Source organism: Bubalus kerabau, chromosome 4, assembly GCF_029407905.1.
Source record: "Bubalus kerabau isolate K-KA32 ecotype Philippines breed swamp buffalo chromosome 4, PCC_UOA_SB_1v2, whole genome shotgun sequence".
NCBI classification, from domain to species: Eukaryota; Metazoa; Chordata; class Mammalia; order Artiodactyla; family Bovidae; genus Bubalus; species Bubalus kerabau.
The window spans coordinates 151,980,087-152,002,695 of record NC_073627.1 but is presented as its reverse complement, the minus strand read 5'-3'; the positions used below and the strand labels follow the sequence as shown (position 1 = coordinate 152,002,695).

General features: G+C 46.4%; 1 protein-coding gene across 7 annotated transcripts in view; it reads right to left on the bottom strand.

Annotated features, from left to right (window-relative positions):
• The window catches only part of WNK2 (WNK lysine deficient protein kinase 2), a 142,535-nt gene that overhangs the window by 54,503 nt on the left and 65,423 nt on the right, over positions 1-22,609 (bottom strand). For 6 of the 7 annotated variants that reach the window (XM_055579077.1, XM_055579076.1, XM_055579078.1 and 3 more), the window contains exons 9-19: positions 22,176-22,378; positions 19,551-19,706; positions 18,979-19,170; positions 16,989-17,543; positions 14,565-14,858; positions 13,958-14,007; positions 13,008-13,176; positions 12,805-12,921; positions 12,267-12,437; positions 11,951-11,996; positions 11,338-11,457 (exon numbers count right to left, since the gene is read on the bottom strand). In XM_055579077.1, coding sequence (XP_055435052.1) covers positions 11,338-11,457; positions 11,951-11,996; positions 12,267-12,437; positions 12,805-12,921; positions 13,008-13,176; positions 13,958-14,007; positions 14,565-14,858; positions 16,989-17,543; positions 18,979-19,170; positions 19,551-19,706; positions 22,176-22,378 — 2,073 coding nt within the window. The remainder of the gene's footprint in view (positions 1-11,337; positions 11,458-11,950; positions 11,997-12,266; positions 12,438-12,804; positions 12,922-13,007; positions 13,177-13,957; positions 14,008-14,564; positions 14,859-16,988; positions 17,544-18,978; positions 19,171-19,550; positions 19,707-22,175; positions 22,379-22,609) is intronic. The other variant, XM_055579081.1, reaches the window with a different exon arrangement.

The following is a 22,609-nucleotide window of genomic DNA, read 5'->3' as shown; positions in this document are numbered from 1 at the left end:
AAATATCAATAACCTCAGATATGCGGATGACACCACCCTTATGGCAGAAAGGGAAGAACTAATGAGCCCCTTGATGAAAGTGAAAGAGGAGAGTGAAAAAATTGGCTTAAAGCTAAACATTCAGAAAACTAAGATCATGGCATCTGGTCCCATCATTTCATGGCAAATAGATGGGGAAACAGTGGAAACAGTGTCAGACTTTATTTTGGGGGGCTCCAAAATCACTGCAGATGGTGATTGCAGCCATGAAATTAAAAGACGGTTACTCCTTGGAAGGAAAGTTATGACCAACCTAGACAGCATATTAAAAAGCAGAGACATTACTTTGTCAACAAAGGTCCATCTAGTCAAGGCTATGGTTTTTCCAATGGTCATGTATGGATGTGAGAGTTGGACTATAAAGAAAGCTGAGCGCAGAATAATTGATGCTTTTGAACTGTGGTGTTGGAGAAGACTCTTGCGAGTCCCTTGGACTGCAAGGAGATCCAACCAGTCCATCCTAAAGGAGATCAGTCCTGGGTGTGCGCTGGAGGGACTGATGTTGAAGCTGAAACTCCAATACTTTGGGACCTGATGCGGATGCCGGGAAAGATTGAGGGCAGGAGGAGAAGGGGACAACAGAGGATGAGATGGTTGGATGGCATCACCGACTCAATGGACATGGGTTTGGGTGGACTCTGGGAGTTGGTGATGGACAGAGAGGCCTGGAGTGCTGCAATTCATGGGGTTGCAGAGTCAGACATGAATGAGCAACTGAACTGAACTGATACTCTATTGTATATTTATTTTGTATTTCATTAATTTATGTTTTTATTTCTTCCTCTTAACTGCATTCAATTTTCTCTTCTCTAACTTTTTACAGTGGATATATTTTGATTGTTTCTAATCTTTTCTCCTTTCTAAAATGTGCATTTGAGACTGCAAAATTTCCGCAAAATATAGATTTAGCTGCATCCCACACCTTTTGATAATTAATGTTGTATTTGCATGATTTTCATATCATTATTATTCAGAATATTTTCACAACTTACATTATAATTTTTTTGTTGCTTCATGAGATAAATGCATCTCCTAACTGTCAAATTGTGGAGACTTCAGGTATCTTCTTGTTTTTAAATTCTAGCTTATTGCCAATTGTAGTTAAAGAACATGCATTGAATGATTTCAATCTTTTTAAATTTGAAATTAGCTTTGTGTCCTGAATATGGCTAATTTTAAAATATTCTTTGTGTACTTGAAAAAACTGGCATTCTTCAGCTATTGGGTGTCTTACATATAAAACAAAACTGCTAATTCTACTGTCGAAATCCTTTATATTCTGAATTGATTTTTGTCTTCCCATTCAAAAAGTTAAAACTCTCATGATGATTTTTTTCATTTATTTCTAGTAATTTTTGCTTTATATATTTTGAGGCTGTGTTATTGAAGACATGCAAATATGGAGTTATTTGATCTTCTAGGAGAACTGAATCTTTCATCATTACTTTTTTGTCCATTTGTCTGATATAAAAGATCTACTCTATGGGACTTCCCTGACAGCCCAGTGATTAAGACTCTGCACTTCCACTGCAAGGGGCACAGGTTTGATCCTTGGTCAGGGAACTAAGGGGTAAAGAATCTGCCTGCAGTTCAGGAGCTGCAGGAGACAATGGCTTCAATCCCTGGGTCAGGACGATCCCCTGGAGTAGGGCATGGCAACCCACTCCAGTATTCTTGCCTGGAGAGTCTCCATGGACAGAGGAGCCTGGCAGGCTATAGCCCACAGGATCACAGAGAGTCGGACATGAGTAAAGCAATTTAGCATTCAAGTACATAGGGAAGGAAGATCCTACATGGCCCATGGCTCTGCCCACTCCACACACACACACACAAAAATCTACTCTAGCCTTCTTTAGGTATTAGCATGCCTTTTTTTTTTTCATTTCTTTACTCGTCACCATTTGTAGTCTTATGTCTTAGTTTGTTATTAGTTTGTTCTCTTTTTTCACATTTGACAACACTTGATATTTATTTCATTTACATTTAATTACTCATCTACTAGGGTTAAGACTACCATCTTACAAATGACTTCCTATATTTTCATCATGTTCAATGTTGCTTTTTCTCTTCTTGCTTGCCTTTTGTTTTTAAAAAATTCTTCCCTACTCTACCCCTCCCCAATGAGTGTGAAAATTATCTACTACTTTACAATTCTCAAAAGAGTATTCTGCAGACTACAATATACATTCTTGATTTTGGCTCTCTTCTCTAACAATGCAAGAATGCAGGAGCTCTTTGAGTACAATTCCCTTCCCCTGGTAAATATGCCCTTACTTTCACATACTTTAGCACAACAAATATATTTCAAATCTCAGAAGACATTATGTTTTTTAAACAGTTAACACTCCTTTTCACTTGTCCATGTTTTATAATTCTATTACTTTTATTCCTTCCTGTATTTCTGACCTTCCATCTGGCATCACTGTGGTTTAGCCTAAAAATATCCTGTCTTATATTTACAATATGCAGGTATTAAAGCCTTCTCATTTTTATCTCATCTTAATTCATGTAGCATGCTAACCACCACATAGAGATTCAAGGTTTACGTTTATTTTCCTTAGCACTTTGAGGATACCTGTATCTCCTAAGCCAAAGTCACACAAATGTTCTCCTGTGCTTCCTACCATAAGTTTCACAGTTTTCAGTTTTACATTTAGGGTTACATTCCATTTTGAGTTGATTTTTGTATGTGGTGTTAAGTATGGATTAATATTCATTTTTCACATATGAATGATCAATTATTCCAAGACTGGAAAAACCTGTTCTCTCTTCATTGAATGTCCTTTATGTTTATAAAAAATTAAGTGTCTCTCTGTGTTTGTGTCTATTTCTGAATTCTCTTTATTCTATTTACCTGTAATTACTCCAATACCACCCCTTCATGGATTACAGTCTTGTCATGGAGAAGGGGCTTGAGTAACTCAATGAAGCTATGAGCCATGTTGTACAGGGCCATCCAAGATGGGTGGGTCATAGTGAAGACTTCTGGAAAAAATGCAGTCCACTGGAAAAGGAAATGGCAACCCACTCCGGTATTCTGGAGTGGTTTCTTTCATGGAGAACCCCACGGACAGTATGAAAAGGCAAAAATATATGACACCAGGAGATGAGCAACCCATAGGTTGGAAGGTGTCCAATATGCTACTGGGGAAGAGTGAAGGGCAATTATTAATAGCTCCAGAAAGAATGAAGTGGATGGGCCAAAGCAGAAACGATGCCCAGTTGTGGATGCGTCTAGTAGTGAAAGCAAAGTCTAATGCTGCAGAGAACAATACTGCAAAGGAACCTGGAATGTTAGGTCCATGAATTACAGTACACTGGATGTGGTCAAGCAGGAGATGGCAAGAGTGAACATTGACATCTTAGGAACCAGTGAATTAAAATGGATGAGAATAGGCGAATTTAATTTAGATGACCATTACATCTACTACTGTGAGAAAGAATTCCTTAGAAGAAATAGAGTAGCCCTCATAGCCAACAGAAGAGTCCAAACTGCAGTATTTGGGTAAAACCTCAAAAATGACAGAAAGATCTCAGTTCCTTTCCAAGGCAAACCATTCAACACCAGGGTAATCAAAGTCTATGTCCCAATCACTAACGCTGAAGAAGCTGAAGTTGAAAAGTTCTATGAAGACCCACAAGACCTTTTAGAGTTAACACACACAAAAAAGATGTCCTTTTCATCATAAAGGACTGGAATGCAAAAGTAGGAAGTCAAGAGATACCTAGAGTAACAGGCAAGTTTGGTGGTGGAGTACAAAATAATGCAGGGCAAAGGCTAATAGAGTTTTTCCAAGAGAATGCACTGGTCATAGCAAACACCCTCTTCCAACAACACAAGACTCTTTACACAGACATCACCAGATGGTCAATACTGAAATCAGGCTGATTATATTCTTTGCAGTTAAAGACGGACAAGTTCTATACAGTTAGCAAAAACAAGACCTGGAGCTGACTATGGCTCAGATCATCAGCTCCTTATTGCAAAATTCAGGCTTAAATTGAAGAAAGTAGGGAAAACCATTTAGGCCATTCAGGTATGACCTAAATCAAATCCCTTATGATTATACTCTGGAGGTGATGAGTAGATTCAAGGGATTAGATCTGGTAGACAGAGTGCCTGAATAACTATGGATGGAAGTTAGTAACAGTGTAAATGAGGCAGTGACCCAAACCATCCCAAAGAATAAGAAGATTAAGTGGTTGTCTATGGAGGCTTACAAATAGCTGAAGAAAGAAGAGAAGCAAAAGGCAAAGGAGAAAGGGAAAGATATACCCAATTGAATGCAGAGTTTCAGAGAATAACAAGGAGATATAAGAACTTTCCTGTTCATAAATGAACAACGAAGAAATAGAGGAAAACAACAGAATGGGAAAGACCAGAGATCTCTTCAAGAAAATTGGAGATATCAAGGGAGTATTTCATATAAGGATGGGCACAATAAAGGACAGAAAAGTTAAGGACCTAACAGAAGCACAAGAGATTAAGAAGAGGTGGGAAGAATACACAGAACTATACGAAAAAGCTCTGAAAGAACCAGATAACCACAATGACATCATGTCACTCACGTAGAGCTGACATTCTGCAGTGTGAAGTCAGGTGGGCCTTAGGAAGCATCACTACAAACAAAGCTGGTGGAGACATTTAAAATCTTAAAAGATGATGCAGTTAAAGTGCTGCACTCAGTATGTCAGCAAATTTGGAAAACTCAGCAGGACCACAGGACTGGAAAAGGTCAGTTTTCATCTCAATCCCTAAGAAGGGCAATGCCAAACAATGTTCAAACTGCTGTACAATTGCACTCATTTCACATGATAGCAAGGTTATGCTCAAAATCCTTCAAGCTAGGCTTTAGCAGTATGTAAACCGAGAACTTCTAGATGTACAAGCTAGGTTTAAAAAAGGCAGAGGAACCAGAGATCAAATTGCCAACATTCGTTGGATCATAGAGAAAGCAAGGGAGTTCCAGGAAAATAATATCTATTTCTGTTTCACTGACTACATTAAAGCCTCTGACTGTGTGGATTGGAACAAATTGTGGTAAATTCTTAAAGAAATGGGAATACCAGACCACCTAACCTGTCTCCTGAGAAAGCTGTATGCAGGTCAAGAAGCAAGTTGGAACCGAACATAGAACTAACATGACTGGTTCAAAATTAGGAAAGAAGTACAACAAGGCTGCATATTGTCACCCTGCTTATTTAACTTATATGCAGAGTACATCACGTGCATGTACATCATTTCACATGTACATCATGAGAAATGCCTGGCTGGATGAGTCACAAGCTGGAATCAACACCGCCAGGAGAAATATCAACAATCTCAGATAAGCAGATGATACCACTCTAATGGAAGAAGGCAAAGAGGAACTAAAGAGCCTCTTGATGAGGGTGAAAGAGGAGAGCAAAAAAGCTGGCTTGAAACTTAACATTCAAAAAACTAAGATCATGGCATCTGGTCCCATCACTTCATGGTAACTTTATTTTCTTAGGGTCCAAAATCCCTGCCAACAGTGACTGCAGCCATGAAATTAAAAGATGCTTTCTCCTTGGAAGGAAAGCTATGAAAAACCTAGACAGCATATTAAAAAGTAGAGATATCATTTTGCTGACAAAGGTCCATGTAAGTCCAAGCTATGGTTTTTTTCGAGTAGTCATGTACGTATGTGAGAGTTGGACCATAAAGAAGACTGGGCACTGAAGAACAGATGCTTTTGAATTGTGGTGCTGGAGAAGACTCTTGAAAATCCCTCGGACAGCAAGGAGATCAAACCAGTCAATCCTAAAGGAAATCAACCTGAATATTCACCGGAAGGACTGTGTTGAAGCTCCAATACTTTGGCCACCTGATGCAAAGAGTTGACTCAACAGAAAAGACCCTGATGCTGGGAAAGATTTAAGGAAAAAGGAGGAGGGGGTGGGAGAGGATAAGATGGTGAAACAGCCATCATTGACTCAATGGGCATGAATTTGAGCAAACCGAGAGACAGAAGAGGACAGAGAAGCCTGATGTGCTACAGTCCATGTGGTTGCAAAGAACTGGACATGACTCAAGTGACCAAATAACACTTACCACCATCACCGCACTGTCTTGATCACTATGATTTTATAATAATTCTTGAAATCAGCTAGTGTTAGCATTGCAATCTATTTCTTTTACTTCCAAATGGCTTTTACATTTTCACAGCTTTTCAACTGCTAGAAAAAAACCTTTGGGATTCTGGTGGCAGCTGTATAAAATCTATTGATCAAGTGAGCGAGAATTAAAACTGTAATAATATTGTGTCTTCTGACCTGAAAATAGGGTACTTCTTTAAGTCTTTAGCTTCCATCCACATTGTTTTGTAGTTCTTACTGAACAGTCTTACAGATATCTTATCAGATTTAACTCTACATTGTTCATGGAGAGTTTGCAGAGGATACTTGCAGTTGTTGAATTTTGTGAAATTCCTTTTCTGTATTTATTTAGATAATCTTATGGACTGCTTCTTTACTACTTTATCAATATGATAAATTATATCTCTTTCCTATAGTTTTTTGGACATATGGAATACAGCTGTAATTAACTGTATCAATGTGGTTGTCTGCTAATCCTAACAGCTTTGTCAGCTATGGGGAATGAGGAATTTTTCTCATATTGTCCTGCTTGATAATTTCAGTTGGATATCAGACAATGTAAAACTTGCCTTCTTGGGTGCTGTATGAGTTTGTATTCCTAATAACATTCTTTGCCATGGGATGCAGTTAAGCTACTCTGGCTTGATCTTTTGATATCTTGCTCTTAAGATTTGTTCAGCAGGACAAGAACAAATTTTAATTTAGGGCTAATTATTCTCCATGACAGAGGCAAAGCCCTTGTCAGTCCTCTACCCAGTGGCCCTTGAATTATAAGTCCTTCCAGCTAACTGTGAGTTATAGTAGCATGCCCTCTAATCCTTTGGAGTGGTTCATTTCCTGGCATTAGCTAGTTTCCTCACACACAGCACTCTGCAAAATAATCAAAAGGAATCCTCTATCAATCCAGAGACTTTCCTCTTTGTGCTCTCTCCTCTCCAAAATTCTACCCACAAACTCTTGCCCCTGGGCTTCCCCAAGACTCTCAGGTCAGTCTCCTCATTACGGGAAATCTGCTGAGCTCTACCTGGGTCCCTCCCTCCCTGCTCTGGGATTGTGAAAGCTTCTCAGTGCAATCAGCTGAAATGATCATCGAGTGTTTTCAGTCTTGCAGGGATCAATGTCAGTCACTCCTTTATGTTTAAAGTCTTTAAAAAATATAGTTTCGTATATTTTGCGTGCTTTTTCAGTTGTTTTAAGGGAAAATAAATCCAGTGCCTATTATCCAATGTGACCTAAAGTAAAAGTCTGAGGATCTCTTCTATTGTCTGTTCTTGTTGCTGCTTTTCTTTCATGCTATCTTGCCTCATTATCTGCCAGGTTACATACTTTCTTTCAATATATATAAATTTTTTTTTCACTTTTTAAATTATCATACAGTAAAATGGACTTCTTTAGCTGCAAAATTCTGAGAACTTTAGCATACATATATCCATATAATTACTACCATAATGCATAGCAATTCAATCATCCCTAAAAAACTTCCTTGTGTTATTATCCCTTTATACTCACATTCTCCCCCTATCTCTAACTCCTTGGAAACACTGATCTGGTATCTATAGTTTTTTTGAGAATGTCATTAAAAATAGGATTATCCAGTATGCAGCTTTGAGACCGATTTCCTTCCCTCAGTATGCCTTTGGGGTTCACTCATGCTGTTGCATGTGTCAATTGTTTGTTTCTTCTCAAAGCACCATAGTCTGTTTTTCCAATCACCCACTGCAGGATATTTGAGTTGTTTCCAGTTTGGGCAATTATGCAAATGAACTGCTATAACTATTTACATATAAGTGTTTAGTAAACATGAGTTTTTATTTCTCCTTGGTAAAGATTGAGTAGTGAAATCGTTGTGTCATATACTGAGTATATCTTTGATTTTTAAAATATCCAACTAGATATTTTCCAGAATAGCTGTACCATTTTGCATTCCCACTAACATGAGATCCAGTTGCTCCATATCCACACAAAATTCAGTATTGTTAGCTTAGCCATTCTCACAAGTATGGGATGATCCTTCGCTATGGCTTTTATTGCATTTCCCTGGTAGTTAATGACATTAACTTTTTTAAATGTGCTTAACTGCCATCCTTATATTCTCTTTAGGAAGTGTCTGTTCCAGTCCACTGTCCATTTTTCAGTTGAGCTGTTTTCTTAGGAGTTTTGAGAGTACTTTATTTATTTTGGGAACAAATACTAAGCTGAATATGTAACTTGCAATTATTTTCTCCCAGTCTGTAGATCATGTTTTCATGCTCTTAACAGCACAAAAGAATTTACTTTGATGATGTCTGATTTATCCATTCTTCTTTTATGCGTTATGCTTTTGATGTTAGATCTAAAGACTCCCTTGGCACAGGTTGCAAAAGTTCTTCTCCAAAAATTATAATAGTTTTATATTTTATGTTTGGATATACAATGAATTTTTAGTTAATTTTTGTATAAAGATGTCAGGCATAGGTCAAAGTTCAATTATTGCATGTGGATGAGCAACTAGTCCAACACCATTTGTTGAAAAGACTATCCTTTCTACATAAAATTGCTTTTGCATCCTTGTCTAAAAAGCAAATGGCTATATTTCTATGGATATATTTCTGGGCTTTATATTCTTTTTCACTGATCTATGTGTCAATTCTTTTGTCGATACTATACTTTCTAGGTTACTGTAACATTATAAGGTCTTAATATTGAGTAATATGATGCTTCCAACTTCATCTGCCTTTCTCAAAACTGCTTTAGCTATACCTTTGCACTTCCATATAAATTTTAGAGTCAGCCTGTCTGTATCTGCAAAAATTACCATTTGAATTTTTATTGGCATTCTATTAGATCTATATAACATTTTGGGAAGAACTGCTGAAATCTTTAAAAATTCTTTAAAACTCAACATTTTTACTGCTGAATCTTCTAACTCATAAACACAGTATGCTTCTCCATTTATTTAGATCATCTCTAATCCATTTCATCATTACTTTATAGTTTTCACTATACAGATTCTGTATATGTTTTGTTAAATTTAGAGCTATGTATCTTTTTTTTTAACTACTGTAAATAGTATTCTTTCAAAATATTATTTTTAATTGTTCAGTGTCAGCATATAGAAACATAGTTATTTTTGTTGTTGACTATATATCCTATGATCTACCTAAACTCTCTCATTGGTTCTCATAGTTGTTTCTGTTTAGAATGTTTGTGAATTTTTTCCACATAAAATCATACTAGCTGCAGAGACAGTTTTATTTCTTCCTTTTCACTCCACATGACTTTAAAAATTTGTTTTGGCTATGCCAGCATAGCCAGATTTATTGCTGCACACGGGTTTTTTCTAGTTGCGCGAGTGGAGGCTACTCTGTAGTTGCAGGGCGTGGGCTTCTCATTGCAGCGGCTTCTCTTGTTGCAGAGCATGGGCTCTAGGCCACTTGGGTTTCAGCAGTTGTGGTGAATGGGCCTAGCGGCCTGGTGGCAAGTGGAATCTTCCCAGAACAGGGATTGAACCCGTGTCCCCTGCATTGGCACATGGATTTCCACCCACTGGACTACCAGTAAAGTCCTCAATCCACATGCCTTTTATTTCTGTTTCTTGTTCATCTGGAATCTAATATTTCTAGTGTGACGTTGAACAGAAATAGAGAGATTAAACATCTATGCCTTGATCCCCATAGGGGAATCACATTTCGCTTTTCATCACTAAACATGATATTAGCTATCAGTTTTCTGTAGATGCCCTTTATCGAGTTGAGGATTTTCCCTTTATCCCTAGCTTGCTGAGCATTTTTATCATGAATGGGTGTTGTATTTCTGTCAAATACTTTTTCCGTATCAACTGATATGATTGTGTACCTTTCCTTTTGTAAGGAAATGAGATTCCCTTTGACATTAATATGGTGAATTAGTTGATTCTTGAATATTGCCTTCCTAGGATATACTCTGCTTTGTTATGGCATAGTCTTTTTATATTGCTAGATTTGACTTTTTAGCATTTTACTGAGTTTTTTTTTTTTTTTTCTCTTCTATATCCTTGAAAGATTAGGATATCAGATAACATAGATAAAAGTGTCTGTCACTCTTTTTTGTGTGTGTGGTACTGCCTTTATATAGTTTTGATATAAGGGCAATGCTGACTTCATAAAACGATTTGAAAAGTGTTCCTTTCTCTTCAATTTTCTGGACTAGCCTGTAGAATTGGTGTTATTTCCTTTTTAAAATGTTTCATAGAATTCAACAGTGAAACTATCTGGGAGATATTTTTGATGCTAATTCAATCTTGTTAATAGGTATAGGAGTATTCAGGTGATCTATCCCATCTTGGATGAGTTTCAGTAGTTGTGGCTTTCATAGAGTTAGTTTGTTTCAACTAAGTTGTCAAATAAATGTGCGTAGGTTTGTTCAAAATAGTCCATGACTATGATTCCACGATCAGCATCTCTTTTATGCAGGGTCTATAGTGATGTCTCCCTTTTTTCCTGATAGTGGTATTTTGTGTCTTTTTCTTTGTCAGTCTTACAAGAGACCAAACATTTTTTTTTTTTTTTCAAAGAATTCGTTTTTGGTTTCATTGTTTTTTCTATTGTTTTGTCTCAAATGTCATTGATTTCTGCTCTTACCTTTATTTCTTTCCTTCTGTTTGCTTTGGATTTTCTAGTTTTTCCTAACTTCTCAAGGTGAAAACTTGGGTTATTGATTTGAGACCTCTTTCTTCCTCTAAACATTTACTGCTATAAATTTCCCTTTAATTACTGTTTCAGCTGCATCTCACACATTTTAATACATTTTAATTCTTGTTCATATCAAAATGTTTTCTGATTTTCCTTGAGAATTTTTCCTGCAAAAACACTGGTAGGAAAGGGCAAGGGCAGAGACATTTTAGCATATACCTATGCAACCCACATGCCTCATCTGCACTGTGAAGGTAACTGACAGGCCCAAGCCTGAGTGCCACCTTGACTTCACTTATTTGGTGGACAACTGGGACAGGGATACAGACAAGGACACAGCCCACAGACTGCTCTGGGCTTTGGGTAACAGTGCAGGGTGGGGCTTTTACACTTTGTTTGGCACACAGCACATGCTGGCAAAACATGAGCACAAGTCAAGTCAGGCTGAGGACCATGAGCTGATGTGGAGCAATATACAGGAGACAGACAGAATTATCAAGTAGGAAGGGTTGGGAGTTCTGGCTGCTCATACCTTGGCTGGTGTCTGGCTTCAGGGCGCTCAGAGGAAGTGGGGGTGAAGCTTCGGGGGCCTCTACTGCTGGGTGCTCGGCCACCGGACAGATGATAAACCACCTCTTCCCAGTGTGCAGGACTAAGAGGAAGGACAGAAACAGCTGGTGAGAGTGAGTAGGTGACCCCTCGCTGCCAATATCAGACCTGATAATGGGGATTTGAGGAATTCATCTCACACCAGTGGGGAGGATGTGCAGCCCGCTCAGGGGGCTCCTCACTGGCATTAGAGGCTCTCATAAGTCCCCCCAGCACGGGCTTATTTCCAAGGTCACCAGAAGTACATCAGTGAAGTGGTGATGCTGGCTGGGGGACCAGCAGGGCAGTGAGTCCACATCATGCTCAGTCCCCACCCAGACCAGACATGGCTCTTCAGACAGGGCAGCTGTCCCCAGATGGGGACATGCTCACCATACACTCCAGCAACCCCCCAGTGTGATGGCCAAAACCCGTACAATATGCTCAGTGGGGGGCCCTTATCAAATGCCTACTGGAAGCAGAGAAAGGACAATGGCAGACATGACTCCTCCAAAGGCATGTCTGATTGGCAGGGACAGCCGTGAAGGGAGACATACCATTTTGCTGGTACACCGGGGCGTTTGCTTGGGATTGGCGATTCTCCTGAAAGAGGTGAAGGATCAGAACTCAGCCGACTGCATGGAACAAGAACTTCCTTCAGAGCACAACAGTGTCTCAAATCCTCTAAGAGGCCTCAAGAGCTCAGACATTTCTAACTGGACAGAAGGCGGCTACCCTCCCGGCCACCTCACCCGACACTGCATGGCATACAGGTTCCTCTAGCAGGCCACATCACAGCACTGTACTCGCAGAGCCTGGAGCTGGGGTATAAGTAGGCCCAGCCCCTCCCAGGACCTCATAACGGGGACTTACCTCCCCAGCACCCAGGCCACAGGTGCTGAGGTGTGGCGGGCTCACCCCAGGGTCGGAGGCACGGTCCACATCCGTGTCCTCACTGAGCATATCCTCTGCCTTGTCCATGACATCCTTCATCTGCTCAATGAATGTCTCCCGCTCGGCCTGCAGGATGAAGTCGTGCTCTACCTGCAACAACACATCAGCCCTGCTGGTGGGGCTGTGCCTCAGGCCACTGGCCCCACAGCATCTTCACTGATGGATTTATTTGGTTTCTACTCTGGACTAAGCCTAGAGGGGAGACACGGCCACTGAGCTCAGTTACCAACAGCAGGGCTACACAGTTCAGCAAAAAGCCACAGCAGGCCTCCACGTGATGCCCCAGGGCTATCAACAAGAGGCAGGCACTGGCAGAGGTGGGAGGACAAGCAAGGCTGGCACCAGTACTCCCCTCAATGAGGCTGGCATGCATGTGCCCAGCAACATAAGGAGACAGCCTCACAGTGCCAGGGGAAGGGCCATGGGCTCATCTGACCAGGCATGACGATAGCCTCACCATGTAGGTAGCGATCTCGTCAGGCGCGTCCCCATCCAGGTCAAACTTGAACGTCACCATCTTGTGGTTGTGTGTCTCCAACTGGCACTCCACCATCTTGTCACCCGTGTTGCACACCTAAAGGACACTCAGGCAGTGAGACCAGGGAGGACACCGTGCCCAACTTACCCTGTCTTGCCGGCCTGCTCTGCCTGGCTACTCACATTCAGGATGGTCAGTCGGGGCCGACTGGCCCTCTCCTGGCGGGAGCGCACACGCGTGGACCTGCGGTGATGTTTCCGGGCGGCCTTGCCTTCCAGCTTTCCCCCACCAAATGCACCTTCGCAGCTGTCACTCATCTCTCTTCCAGAAGGGACGTCAGAGCCTCCATAGCTACATGAAAACCAAGAATGTTACAGCACCCAGGGGAACCCAGCCTGCCTCACATGGGAAACTTGGCTTCCCAGAAAACCAACAGAAGCTTTACTGTCTGGGTGTGCTAGGTGGAAACCCCAGAGGGTCTAAAGCTGCCCATGCACAACAGAGGGACCCTGAGCCCACTGCCCCTCCTAACCCTGTAATACCTGGACAGTGCTGGGGTCATACGGGGCATATGATCTTTCTGACCTAGGACCTAAGTCTTCTCAGCTCCTGACCTGTGAATCACACTTAATCGGCTCACAGTATATGTCAGGATTAAGACACAACCCACCCCCATGCCTTGGTTCCCCCATCTGTTGAACAGCAATGGGAACAAGTCAACAAGGTGGAGCTACTGTGGCCTTTGAGGAGAGTTTGCAGAGCACTGAGCTTGGTGCTGCCATGACCAGGAGGGTGGGACACAAGATCACTTCCTGTAACCAGCTGCCTCCCTAAATGCAACATTGGCCACGCCTGAGGTGCTGGGAGACCTGGGATGTGGGCCAGAGTCTGCCCTGCTCTCCCAGCCTTCCACAGTCCCCGGACCTGGTGACTCTCCATCCATAGCCTCTCCCTGCTCTCAGCACTGCACACCAGCACCAGGACCCGGAATACAACTGGGAGTATCTGACTACCAAACAACAGCAAGCACTGACAAACCCCCCCAGAGGAGCTCCTTGAGGCTCCCCCAGCTCAGGCTTGGAAATGGGCGACATTAGAAGATCTGTCATACACGGGCAAAGTGTGCCATTACCTCTCACAGCTCTGAGGGAGGCTGGGCTGCTTGTCCTGTGAGGCCTGCTCCTGAAATAAAACCACGGAAAGGAGGCCAGGTCACATTCATTCCCCCGCGACACAGCCGTGTGCAGTCTGCCGTCTCCCCACCATCACCGCCCAGCCCGCCACCCACTCCCTTCTGACTGCAGGGAGCAAATCACGTGCAGGCTGGCAGGAGCAAGGGATTTTATGTTTAACACTTAGAGCCAAGCAGATTCCTATAAGCTGGGGCCACCTCCTTTCCAAACATGCTAACCCACTTTGATCATCCCTACAAGGGAGCACATGGCCCAGGAAGAATTATCACAGGTTCTTCCCATCAACTCCAAGAAAAGGACTCTGAATCCATGTGTAAAAATCAGGGTCTCCAGCTGGACGTGTGATTAAGGAAAATCCATCCAGGGACAGCAGAGGGAGAACAGCGCCCGAGGCTGTCCCTGGACACACACTTCCACCTTCCTGAGGGCATTCCTGACTTCTGGAGCTGAGCCGCAAGGTCACAGCACAGGAGGGCTGCAGTGATGCTGGGGTCAGGAATCAGGGTGACAGACTGGGGGCTGAGCCCCTAGGGGAGGGCCACACACCTCGGGGGCTGGCTCCACCGTCAGCTGAACAGTCGGGCAGGGACCAGGGATCCCAGGCCCACTGGGCAGCGGCAGGTTAGCAGGCGGCAGGAGCGCAGCGGTCTGGACAGGCACGCTCTGAGGAGCCGCCATCACCGTGGGGGCCAGAGAGCAGGGGAGCTGAGGCAGGAGCTCGGGGGCAGGAGGCAGCAGCACTTCCGGCAGAGGTGGGGAGAGAACAGCAGCAGGTGCGGGCACTGTGGCGACCTGGGTGGTGACATCCACAGCATATGTAGGCGGGTGGCCAAGCAGGATCTGAGGACACAGGGGACAGGGATGCGATTGGGGTGCGGGCCATCGCCTCCCCTGAGGGTCCTGGACCAAAGCAGGTGCTTCCATCACCCAAGGGAGTAAGCAGGTGATAAGGACGAACCTCCCCATGCACCCACACCCCACAGACAAATCACAGCGTGCGTGTATGCAGATTTAGCAAAACCAAGGACAAGACACTCTCATGTCCCCATGTGTATAAAACCAAACCTAAAACCGCACTTCATCCATGAACCACCAGCTGCTGTCAGGCTGAGAAGCTGGAAGTGCGGCACACTTAGCACCTCTCTGGGCTCCCTGCCGCCACCCTGCAGGGCCAGATCACCGTGCTACTCCACCCCAGCCTCCTGTCAGGTCAAAGCCTGTGTTCCAATCCCAGCCGTGAGCAAGAGGGGCTGCGGACCTCAGCCTTCCATGGGGTGACTTAGAAACTGGGCCAGATTCCCTCCTGTTCCCTCTTTAAAGGCTCTCAGGGGAGAGGCTAAGACAGGTTAAAGGAGAGCCATGGCCTGAAAGGGCCCCAGTTTGAGGTTGAGGTTGGGAATGGGAATGACCTGCTACAGGGCCTACAAGTATGAGACTTATCAGACATGTGGTATGTGGAGTGAGACGTGAAAGCCACAGCCTAGCCGTGGAACTTTCTCTCCTGGACAGGTGCCCCAGCCTCCAGGGGAGTCTCTTCCCTTGGCACAGGGAAGCCTCTGGCCAGTCAGCCTAGCTCATCAGTAAACTCCAGACCCTCTGCTGGCAAGACCACAGGGAGGCCACCAGGCCTGGGCAGTGACCTCTAAGCACCCATATCTTCTCCAGCCGCTAGCTAAGCAGACAACCCGTGTCAGCAGTGTGCCGGGCCAGCGCACGACGCAAGACACAGGCCCAGCAGTGATACCACACACCCCCAGGCCTCCACTCAGCCCTCGGCTTTCCCCAGATGACCCTGAGCCCTGAGTCAGTGTTACTCCAAGTAAGAGATCAGGGAGGTGGTCGCTCAGTCAGGGCACTGGACTGATGATGGGCCTCCTCACACTGGTTTTGAAACAAGCACCAGCCTATTGGGCAATGAAAATCACCCCTTCTCAAAATCAGGGACAAACATCCAGGAGAATCCATGCATACTTATGACAGTGCCTCATTCTAGAATGGATTCAGTGCAAAATGAGTTAGGGGGACACCTGGCCCCATAGCACACTTTCAGTATGAATCTTCACAATGAAATCAAAAGGGCAGGAGCCTGAACTTAAAAGGCAAAGGACATGCCCACTGGCACATGGCCATTGAGGCTTAGAGCCAAGGCGGGGCCAAGTGGGAGGATCCCTAGGTAAGAGGCTCCCTAGGTAAGAGGATGCCCAGGTGAGAGCCCTGCCCCTAAGGTGAGAGCCCCAGGCCAGCTCCTCTCCACACAGGAGGCTGGGTAACAGGCTTAGAGTTACAAAACGTGCATGGGCTGTGCAGGTGTGTGGAGCCACAGGGAAGTCCCCCCAGCCAGCAAGGGGTGTGTCTCTTCACTGGCAGCTCGACAAGCTGCCCATGGCCCTCATCTGGCTCTGAGACATCATCCTTGTCTGCCATGACTACCTTAGGACCAGTGGCCCATGCACACCCAACACGGCCCAGGTCATCACCAACAGACCCCATCAGAACCCCATTTTCCTCATTTGCTGACTGCAGAGATGGGGGCTGTCCACCTACTTTCCTTTGGCAGGTAACAAGATAAGCAGTGTGAGCCTCTCCAGCACCCATGGAGGGGCTGACGTGGCTGTACCAAGACTGCCAACTCTATCCACGTGAGGGCAGATGCCACAATGCCCAGCATGGCCAGGGACCCTCCGCCCCCACAGACAGCTCCTCCAACACCTGGGAAGGAACCAACAGCGAAGCTTTTAGTCACCCCAGTCCCCAAGGCTCCTAACACATGCTGGGAAGTAAGAAGAAACATTAGACATTCCCCACAATGGGTGAGAATGCTGCAGTCATGGGACAGCGCTGCCTGCTTGCCCATTCCCACTCTGCTACCCAGGTGAAGGTCCTGAGAAGGAGCAGAGATGTGTGAGCCCCTTATGTGCTAAGGGGTCTCCCAGCGCCTCAAGGGTGGGCCCTGGCCAGCAGGTGGGTTACCTGGCTTCCAGCACTGGCAGCCGGAGCAGCCTGCTCCGGGAGGCGGGCAACACTTGGCTGGTGGGGCTGTGGCAGCACGGTGGGTGTCGGCTGGGGAGCGGCAGCCGGCACAGTCTGCGCTGTGTGGAGGGGAGAAGGCGGGACGTCGCTGGGTACCATCTGCGGAAAGGCCGCTGGGTACACGGGCTGTGCTGGGAGCTGGGCCACAGTGGGGTGAATGGACAGGGCGGCCACGCCCTGTGGGGCCACAGCCAGCAGAGGGATGGCGGTGGCAGTGGCCGCCACATTTGGCACGATGGTCCGGCACGGCACGGCCAGCGGTGTCCCAGCAGGGTGAGGCAGCTTGACCGTCTGCAGAGGCAGAGCCGGCGACGCAGGCAGGGGAGCGGTGGTGGCATTGAGTGGGAGGCTTGGCAAGATGACAGCTGGAGAGAAATACTGAGAGGGGGGAGGCACGGTGGGCCCACTGGTGGCTGGCAGGTCAGGAAGGGCTGTGGGGAGGCTGTCAACTGTGGCCAGTGGAGCGATGGGGGGGACAACAGGAAGTGGAGGCATCTGAAAGAGAACAAGCACGTCAGGACTGGGCCCTGCCGGCAGCACCCTGCACTGGTGAGAGGGGCCACATCACCCCCAGCTTCTGCCCCCAAGACACTTTTCGTGTAGCTGCTGTGGAAGGGAACCAAAACATAAACCCAATTTAAACAAAACCAAGTGTATACAACACTCAAACAGAAGGAAAGACAGGAGGCCTTAGAAGGGTGTGGGATATAGACACGACCTTCAAGATGGCCCCCATTTAGCACCACCTCAGAGTCTCAGGCTGGACCACTCTTCTTGGTTACTGTAAGGATACTGGGGGTCATAATAGTGACCATCAGATACCCAGCTTTGGCATGTTCTCATTCAGAAGTACCAGGACTGTCCAAGCTACCAGACTGGCTCCAAATATCTGAAATTACTTTGGCTGATTCCCTCCAATCTGTGTAAATTCACAATGAGACCAAATTCTTTGATAAGTTATCTCAGAACAAGCAAATCTTCCAGCCTCTCCTTGCTGGCTGAATGCCCCTGTGCCATGCAGCCTGAGAGAGAGCAGCATGTCGCAACAGCAAAGTTTCAGAACCTTCCGTGTCTGGTCTTCTATCCTGGAGACATCTCGTGGATTTAGCACTTGAAACATTTCAGCCGATTCTCTGACAGTTCTAAACTAAAGCCTTTCTGGTTATAGACACCTGAGCATCACACAACATGTACCTTTGTGCAATTATAAGACAGAAAATATGCAAATTGACCTCTGCGTATTTGAAAAGCTACTAAATGCCACAACCACTGGGAGCAAGGTGTTGGATTAACTAGATGCTGAAAGTGACTCCAATGTAGGAGTGATGAGGACAAGGCAGGTGACAGGCAACAGCTGACATGAAAGCACCTTGTGAGGGGTGCTTGCAAACCGTAGGAACACTCACATCCTCCCTACAAAGAAGCACTTCCCATCCCAGCCCTGTCAACACGCAACAATGGGACCCATGAAATGAAAGCCATCCTGCAGTCAAGATTCACTAGAAACATGCATGACCACCGAAAGCATTAGCCTGAGCAAGAGCACCCAAGTATCAACCACGTGCTATCACATGATACTGGTCACATGACGCTCCCCCAAAGACAGTCCAATCTCTGCAGCTGGCAAGCTGCTCAGCTGTCTACTGGATCCCAAGAATCCATGGTCCACACAGCCTCGGGTAGCTCCATGGAAAACAGTGACCCAAGCTTTGTGCTCACAGCTCCATCCTGGCTCTTCTGGCCTAACTCTGGACTAAACCTTTCCCAATCTTGGATGCATCTGGGGCAGAAGTCAAAGGCAGAACACACCAGCCCAGCTGTCTTGTCACCAGGGAGTGTTTCCTGAGGCACCCACATGCCCTGAGGACAAGGACTGGCCAACCAGGCTGGGGGAGCAGGCCAGGCTGGAGAGCAGGGGACAGAGAGGTACCTGCGGGGGGATTTGAGCTAGTGGCTGCAGGGGCACTGGAGGCATCTGGAGGGGCTTCAGCTGAGCAGGGGCCACCACCTGGGAGGTTGGAGCCAGGTACGGAGGCAGGTGGGAGGGCGCTGGCTGCAGAGGGCCCACGGGTTGTGGGGCCAGGACCTGCGGCAAGGGTACCGGCTGGGCCAGGAGAGAAGGCTAGAAAGAGAGAGGGGCTCCTCTTAGATCGATGTCCTCCTGAGATATATACTTAGACACAACACACATGCACACATACCCACAGTGACACATGTTCAAACATCCAGCCTGGAGCCCAGGACACACAGATCTGAGAGGACCACTCTGTGGAATGAGGGCCTTCCAAATAATGTGTAACCCTGAGCTCCACAGACACAAGACACCCATCCCCACTTCCATCCACACCCCAGGCCCTGGGAAACTTCAGAGAAGGAGCACAGGGGGCCTGGACCTGCCAGGAGGTTCACAGGCCCTGGGCTCAGGCCAGCCAAGATGGACAGGCAGGGCCTGGGGAGACCAAGACACCCATGGTACCCATAAGGAGGGTAGCCAGCACTCACCTGGTGGGCGGGGGCTGTGGGCTGGCCAGGGCCTGTCGGCACAGGGGCACTGGGCGGTGGCAGTACAGGGGCGAAGCTCATGGCTGGCTCTGGGAAAGGCTGCTGTGGGAGCGGAGGGTGGGCGGGGGGTGGGACAGAGCCCACCGACAGGCCAGGCTGCAGAGAACACACAGAGCCACGCTCAGCAGCTGCCGTAAGGCCCGCCACCAAGCACACACTCACCATCTTCAGGGACCCACCTCTCATTCCCTATGTCTGCCATCCTGCCAGGGACACTTTCCTAGGAACAGGATTCAACAGAAGCAAGATGTGATGGCCCCAGAACCTCCCAACCAGGGAATGTGCTAGAATTTCAATTCCACAGAGTATCATGCAACCAAGAGATTTGTGGAATCTTGGAAAATGCTTGTGATGGCATTAACTGAGGGAAAGATAAACATGCACACATCTCTCATTTATAGAGCTGAATAAAAGGTGCACATGCAGATATATTCACGAACAGAATATGGAAACATGGGGATAAAAAGCGGGACAGAGCCGAAGAGAAGGGTGTTCTGCAGAGCTGCGAGTCTCCCATGACTCGCCATCAGAAGAGAAACGAGGCCACAGATGTGAGCCTTCAGCACCAGGTAAAGCATAGACACGGAATGGGAAAGAGTCAGAAATATGAGCACTGGATGCTTGATGCTGCTAACTTGCTCCTTTTTAGGTACAATAATGGTACTGGGTTTTGTTTTCAGAGTCTTGATCCTGCAGAGATATAGACGGAAATATCTTGGGGGCAAAATATCTTTCTGTCTAGAATTTACTTCAAAATACTGGGGGTGCGAGCAGGTGAGAGCTATGGAAAAAAACACAGAGATGACTTCTGAAGCTGAGAACACATTGACATCAGAAGCTTCTCTCACTTGAGGTTTTCTAGATGAAACAGGTGACCATCATTTCCAAAACCATTATCACTCACTTCATCTTTCACAGTAAATGCTGTATGAAAAGCAGCGTGGGGTAGGATGGAATCTCTCCTTTGCATTTACTTGAAGCCACAGGGCAGAATGAGTCACCTGTGCACATGTTCCCAGAGCCGCAGTCTCTGGCCCAGTGGGAGTCAGGCGCTCAGGCAGCCCGGAAGCCTCAGAGAAGCAGCTTGTATTCCTGACTCCACCGGCTGTGCCCTTCCTTCCCTGGGTCCTAGGGGCACATTACCATGGCAACACTCCCCAGGAACCCTCGGTGCACCCGGGGGACCCCTTCTGTCCAAGGTGTTTCTGCATGCATCAGCAAGAGATGGGAGAGAGCACCCCAGCCAATGTCAGGTGCTTCCTGGCCTGGCCCCCGACTTCCCTGTGCTCGGGCATCCTGGCCTGTGAGCCAAACCCAGGAAACACGCAGCACTGCAGAGACCCGGGTAAAGAACACACTGTGTGACCTGCCCTAGAGGGGATGAGGGCCTGTGGACCTGTCTGGCTCAGCCCCGGCATGGGCAACCTAAAGCCAAGAACCACTGCTCTGAGCAGTGAACTCTTCTTGCTGTAAAATCATATTTCACTTAATTTTGTGGAACAGGTCAAATTGCAAAATGCAAATTGGAAATGAATCCTGGGCTCCGGTTAGCAGAGGCAAATGCTTCAGCTGTTTTTCCAAGGGGACTTTTCTGAGCCTGAGCAGACAGGAGGGGAGGGAAGAGAGACAGAGATGGCTGGAAAGGCTGGCACCTGGCACTCAGGGAGCCCCAAAAGGCAGCCACAGTGCGAGAGCACATGATCGAAAGGACACGCAAAAGCGAGGAAGTGAGAGCGCGTCTGGGCGCCGCGGTAACCGAGGACCCGGCAGGAGAGGCTCCTCGGGCAGAGGCTCCTGGGCCTGAGGAGCATCTAAATCTCCCTGTGGACCCCTCTCCGCAGCCCGGCTCAAGGGCAACTTCTCTGGGACTGACTGATTGGGGACTGGGAGACAAGCAATTGTTCTGCTTTCTTCGGCATTAGAAAAAAATCAAAATAAAACAATAAATGAAATTTATTATTTATTTATTTATATTAACACCTCATCTAGCAATTTCCATCTCATCTAACAGCCTTAGGTTTTCCATATCTTACAAATTTTTCCACAGGCATAAGCATGAGGCCCTTTCAATCCCACTTCTGAAACATCACTAAAAACATTTCCTATGATTTGGTTGTTTCCATACCTCTAACTTTTAACGGCTGTATAGTAAGCAGAGGAGAAATGCCGGGAGGTACTTAACACTCTCTCAGTGAAGCTGGACACTGAGACAAAGTCAAAGATTTCAGTGCTATAAATGATGCTTTTCCATCGCCTTTGCAACAGTCAGAAGTTACTTTTCAGGTCCAGCATATAGGGCAGGACCTCACCAGCTTTATCGCAGCTTTGTATGTACAGGTGTCACTAGGCTCTGTTTTCAGGATTTTCTCATCTAGCAGGTCTTTGAGGGTACATCACAGGCTGCTCCAGCCTGCAGCCCTGCAGTTTCCAGCAAGGATGGACCTCCTGCAGGACCACTTTTGCATGGTTCCGAACTGACAACAGGCCAGCACAGACTGAATGAACCATCACAGACTCTAGGCCGTGTGGACCGGAACACTGGCCAGAAGGGTTGGGCTGACTCACCGTGGCAGGCTGCTGGTAGGCCCCCAGGGAGGGCAGGCTATGTGGCAGGACGGGCCCATCACTCACGCTCACAGGGGGGCTGCACACACACTGGGAGGGGGGTGGTGCTCCGTCTGCCAGCGACCCCAGCACAACACTCTGCTGGCTACTCTGCGAGTCTGAATACACCGTGGAGCCCTGGCCACTGTCGAACGTGCTGTCCGCTGGGGAGGGAGGAAAAAAGCACGGGTCAAAGCAGGCACCTCCAAACATCACCCCCACAGCACGTCGCACAAGTCCCAGGGAACGCAAACGTGGGACAGCTTGTCCGTGTGTTTTCTTCTGTAAAACAAGACTTGATTGCATTTCCAGATCACAAACATAATAAATGTGCATCATTTTAAACAATCGCCTATACAGAGGCTATAACTGCACCACCCGGAAATGGCCCTGGG